General features: G+C 36.5%; 1 protein-coding gene across 1 annotated transcript in view; it reads right to left on the bottom strand.

Annotated features, from left to right (window-relative positions):
• LOC106875065 (neuron navigator 2) overlaps positions 1 to 6,025 on the bottom strand; it is a gene marked incomplete at its 3' end in the record, with an annotated part of 294,273 nt that overhangs the window by 27,226 nt on the left and 261,022 nt on the right. The window contains exon 8 of the mRNA XM_052975421.1: positions 3,982 to 4,065. Coding sequence (XP_052831381.1) covers positions 3,982 to 4,065 — 84 coding nt within the window. The remainder of the gene's footprint in view (positions 1 to 3,981; positions 4,066 to 6,025) is intronic.

Genomic DNA, 6,025 nt, shown 5'->3' with positions numbered 1-6,025 from the left:
ACATATATATATACGACGGGCTTCTTTCAGTTTATCTACCAAATCCACTCACAAGGCTTTGGTTGACCCGAGGCTATAGTAGAAGACACTTGCCCAAGGTAACACACAGTGGGACTGAACCCGGAACCAAGTGGTTAGGAAGCAAGCTATTGATCACATAGCCACTCCTACACCTATATATGTATAAAAACACTCACACACCTATTTATATCTATATATGTATATGCACGAACATACATAATATGGGCTTCTTTCAGTTTTATTTAATCAAATCAATTCACAAGGCTTTGGTCAGTCTGGGGCTATAGTAGAAGATACTTGCTCAAGGTGTGCCATACAATGTGACTGAACCCGAAACTATGTGGTTGAGAAGCAAACTTCTTACCACATAGCCATCTGAAGAAATAACATAAGTGGTGGGGGTGGGGGTGCAGAAGGTCTATTGCTAAAAGGAAAAAAAAAAACTCCCAAACTAGATGTGGGTATTAAACAGGGTGGTGTGTTTGGCCTATTGTCAAAAAAAGGGACAATATAAATGTGGGTGCAAAAAGGAGGGGAGGGGGGATAATTGAAAATTCTGGAACTACTTTATTTTTTCTAATTTATTTATTTGTTATTATACATATTAAGGTTTGTTTTTGCTTTCCCCTTTGCTGTTTCTTGATTCTAATAAGACAAATTGATTTTGTAGCACTTCTTTCTACCATCCAGAACTAATTACTGAACAAGTAGCTTTTGCTTTTAAGAAATTGATTGCCAAAATAAACACATTTATAACTTCCAAATTGGCGACCGAGTGGAGTGAATGCATAAAGTGAGGTGTGTGTGAGAGTGCGTGGGGGGGGGGAGTTGTATCTAGTCTGTGGGAGTATGCATGTGTGTGTCTGTTTGTAATAGTTGCATATGTGTGTGTTTGTGCGTGTGTATGTTTGAGTGTGTGGGGAGTTGTGTCTATACATATAGAGAGTATGCATGCATGTTCGTGTGTGTGTGTGTGTGTGTGTGTGTGAATGTGTGCCTGCTTGTTTGTCTGCGTGTGAGAGTATGAATGTATGTGTGTATGTTTGCAGTAGTATGCATGTGAGTGCATCTGTGTTTGTGTAAGAATGCATGTGGGGAGGGAGGACATAGTGCCAAGTAGACGTGGGTGTGTCTGAGAATGTGCAATATGACCACGTGTCTGCAAGTGTGTGTCGATGTGACTGTGTGTCAGTATGCGTAAGTCTGTGAACATTTCTGTGTGTATAAATGCATGGGTGTGTCTATTCTTATATGCGATCTAAGTTATTGGATTGTGGCCATGATGGAGCATCTACATGAAAAGGTATAAACGCATGCCCAGCAAAAGTGCTTTACAAGTTTCTCAGTATAAAACCTGTCGTTATTCTCTGAAATTTTCAGGTATAAAATAAGATCCCATTACCATTTGTTCAATTTATATTTGTAGAACATTCATTTCTCTAATTGCCTAATATATCAGAGCACATTAAATAATTTGATGAATGATCTCTTGCTTTTAATACAGATACGAGCCTTTCTTAAAGCTATCAGTTCAGTATCACTCTCTTAAATCTAACAGGTCAGCGTCACTCACTTAAAACTAGCAAGTCAGTGGTCACTCTCTTAAAATTAACAGGTCAGTGTCACTTCCTTAAATCTAATAGGCCAGTGTCACTCTCTTAAAACTAAGAGGTCAGTGTCACTCTTTTAAAACTAACAGTTCACTTTCATTCTCTTAAAACTAAGAGATCACGGTCTGTCTAAAAACTCACTAGAGTATGTAATTGTGTTAAAGCCAATGTGTCACTTTCTCAAATCTAACCAGTCTCTTACTGCTCTTGTGGGATATTTGGAGACCATTTCACTAAAAACAAAGAAAAATGAAAAAACAAAAAGACAACAAAAAGCATGCTAGTTACTATCTTCTCACATCACCACTGGATTAGTGACTATGTTTACAAAGGCAACATTGAATTACTTTCTTAACCATTTCCATACAAACATAGCAACGAAACCAACCTTTGCTGACCCTTTTGGTACTAACCTACCTGAGACCACCCTCAGTTCTATGATACAAATGCCATGTTCTACCTCCATTTTTCATGTTAATTTATGTCAAAGTTATTCTAATAAATACTTTATTATTTTAAAACTTAATTGGAACCAAGATATTGTATTACAACAGAAATACTATAACACCAATGTCAAATCTGATCTAGAAGGAAACACTTATCACAGGTCTATTACCAATTTATATTCATCTGTTTATCTCTTTTGATAACAATTTAAAACCACCCCTGGTTCTAAGAAACAAACTCTGTACTTTAAAATGATTGAAATTAAAACCCTCTATGAAACCTAATGTTAATTTATATTCTGCCATGGTCAACTTTGCCTTTGGGAGTACCAGCCAAACACTGAGGTCGATGTAATCAACTGACCCCTTCCCCAGAAATTGCTGGCCTTATGCCAAAATTTGAAATCAGTTTATGTTCCAAAAACCAAGTTAATAATGGGAAAGTTGTTTTACTAAATTCTTCATCAAAATCAATGGAAATAAAGGTATTTCAGTAGAAATAGGGTAACAAAAGTTGAGTGGATCCTTCTCTGCCTTTTACAGAATGGCAAACGTTTGGCTCAGACCTTCTGGTTCCCTGCCTGCCAACTTACAAGCTTTATTTAACCCCTTTGATGCCAACCCACCTGAGACTGATATGTTTTAACCTTTTAGCATTCAAATCCTTCTATCAAATGTAATGCTTATTTATTTACATTGTTTTGAATTAATCATGTATTATCTTGTAGCTTCAAGATTTTGATGATGTAATTGAATAGTTTTAGAATGAAATTACAGGTAAGATGGCAGAGGCCAGATCTGGTCAGTTTAAACATAAAACAGGTAAAATATTTTGTCCAGATAATGGCCAGTTTGAATGCTAAAAGGTTAAAATGATCTAAATTCCATGTTGAATTTTGTTCTAAACATTCTAAACACCAGCTTAATGAGAAAATTAAGTTACTGGATTTTTCATTATTTTCAAAAGTACAAGAATCTCATTATTAGATGATAAAAGCTATCAAAGTGCCTGAGATAGACTTTTGCCCTTATTCTTGCATCTATCCAAGTGCAAAGCAGCCCTCACCATGTCTGGGGACAGAAATACACTTCATCCTCTTTAAGAATCTGTAGCAGTGGTCCTCAACAGGGTTCATATGACCCTTGGGGGTCTGCATAAGATTTTGTTGCTAAAATTTATGCACAATAAACTGGTTCTACTTCTACAAAACACAAAATAATTTTAATTTTTTGAACACAGAATGGCTATGAGGGTCCAACTGAGCAAATGAAGAATCAGAAGGGTCCAGCGACCAAAAATAGCTGAGAACCCTTGATCTAGAGGGAGACAGCCTCAGAATTTGGACTTTGATGCTTATATTTAACTCAACTATAAATCTTAGAAACTTTCATTATTTTGAAAACTGAAATGGCAAATCTGTTAGAAATAGCAACACAAAAGGGTTAAAGTTCACAGGTTGGTCTCTATCTTAAAGATAGAAGGTTAGTACAAATTTATATCTTCATTTTTATGTTTAGTCAGTCAGTGGGAGAGAACTGATGAGATTTGATGTGGTTGATGTTTAGTAACGTCTCTTTTAGCAGAAAGAAACAGACAAGTTATAATGTAAAAAAAAAAAAATAAATAAAATTCATAAATTGAAAATTAAATTAAAAATTAATTAATTAATTAGTTAATGAAAAGAATAAACAACCTACTAGGGGCAAATGCAACGAAACAAGATAAAACAAAGACCAAAAAAAAAAAAAAAACCCCCAGAAAAATCTGTCGTCTAAAAAAAAGAAAACAACAAACACAAACAAGCAAACAAACAAAAATAAAGGGAAAATAATTATAATAATTAGTTTAATTGAAGGGGATAAGGTGAGACAGGTGGGGAGGGTGGGTTTAATTATCAACTGACCTTCTGCTCTGCACTAGCAGTTAATTGCTGAAGTCTATTTGTCATATTTGACAAACTCTGCTCGAAAGCAGCCACCACATGGGCCTGTAAATATTAAAGAAAGAATATTTATTATTATTATTATTACTACTACTACTATTACTAGTATAGCTCTACACATGAACTTACTTTTAATTTAAGATAAACAAAAACAAAACAGAAAAAAAACAACAACAACAACAAAAACATTTAATTCGTTAACGATAATTTTAATTAATAACGGTCAGGTCTGAAATGATAATGGAAATAAAATTTAGATTAATAATTAAAAATAGAAGTTTAAATCCTAGTAACATAGGTAATCAGGGTTTCATCGAGGGTGGTCGGCATTTCCCAGCAGGGTTTGCTTGGAGCCCCAACGTTTGGCAAGAAAGAAGGAATAAATATGCTAATTATATGCAAATGCTAATGATTAAATTTTGTTTTATTATGTATACGAAGCTGGCAAAATTGTTAGGGTAGCAGATAAAATGTTTGATGACATTTCTTCCAGCCCTTTATGTTCTGAGTTCAAACCACACTGAGGTCAACTTTGTTTTCATTCCTTTGGGGTTGATAAAATAAGGTCCAGCCAAATAGCGGGGTCAATGGTATTGATTAATCTCCTCCCACTAATATTCCACCACCACATTTTAACATCCACTTTTCTGTGATTGTTTGGAGCAGATGAGAAACGTGGAGGCAGAGTTCTTTTTTTTATGGCTGTGTACCTACCCATCTTGTTACCAACCCCCTCTTTTCAGCTAAGCCTGCAAGCAAGTGATGGTGCTTCTATGACAATCATATTTATTTACAGTTAGTGCATGATGTGAAGACAAGAACACACACACACACACACACATACACAAAAAGACAAATATGCACTTACATTCATACACACATACATCCAATTGGTTCCTTCCAGTTTTTGTCTCCCAAATCTTCTCACAAGACTATGGGCAACTAGGGCTACAATAGAAGATACTTGACCAAGGTGCCATGCAGTGGAACTGAACTCGAGACCATGTAGTTGGGAAGCAAGCTTCTTAACCACACGGCCATAATATCTATGTAGAGGATTCCCTAAGGCATAAGATATATTTCAAGGGTTCCCAAAATGGGAAAAGTTAGGTTAGATCTCTCTATAATCAAAGACATTCCAAAATAAGACCATCATGACTTATTCCCAGACATATATATCTAGGACTACACTACCCAATGTGTACTTGCTTTTTTTTTTTTATTTGTAAGTATGTGAGATAAAGGAGATTTGACTGCTATTTCTAGCAGACCACACAAAGAGGTTCCCTTAAAACAGAATTTGAACACAGAATAAAGTAGTAAATAACTGAAGTCTCTACTGCACTCTACAGATCTCTTTCGAAAAAAAGGGGGCTGCAGAGGGGATGGAAACAGACAGAAGCTCCCTTTTATTTAGGGGAAAACAACAAAGCAAAAAGAAAAAAGTAACAACTCTGGAATTGAAAGCTGTCAATGTGTGTGTGTGTGTATCTGATGTATGTGTGGGTTGTAAATATATATGTGTGTGTGTTTGCATTTGAGTGTGTGCCTGTAAGTATGTGTACTAGCCTGTGCTTATGTGTGTGTGTGTGTGTGTGAGAGAGAGAGAAAGTTTTTCTGTGTGTATGCTATATGTGTGGGCTGTGAATGTGTGTGAGCAGGGTTAAATCAACCAACCATTTTATGATAATGACCCCCCTTCCCCCCACACACGATCCTACCACCATGACCATCTGCTTAACCCATCTCCACCCCACTCCTCCCAAACTCTACTGCTGCCAGTTACCATCCACTCTTCAACTCCCCAAAAAAGGTCAGGTGGTCAGGTCAGTCCACTGAAACAACAGGGACTGTGATTAAAAACCCATCTGGCTAAATTTCTGCAGCTGACCAAACTGCTGGACATCACAACATAACCACACTTCATACCACCACCACCACCACCACCAAGGGGGCCAGTCAATTAGATTGCTCACAGTACTGAATTTATGGACCCCCCCACCCC

Source organism: Octopus bimaculoides, chromosome 21 (assembly GCF_001194135.2).
Source record: "Octopus bimaculoides isolate UCB-OBI-ISO-001 chromosome 21, ASM119413v2, whole genome shotgun sequence".
NCBI classification, from domain to species: domain Eukaryota; kingdom Metazoa; phylum Mollusca; class Cephalopoda; order Octopoda; family Octopodidae; genus Octopus; species Octopus bimaculoides.
The sequence above is the reverse complement of the archived record's forward strand: the minus strand, read 5'-3'. Positions and strand labels throughout refer to the sequence as shown.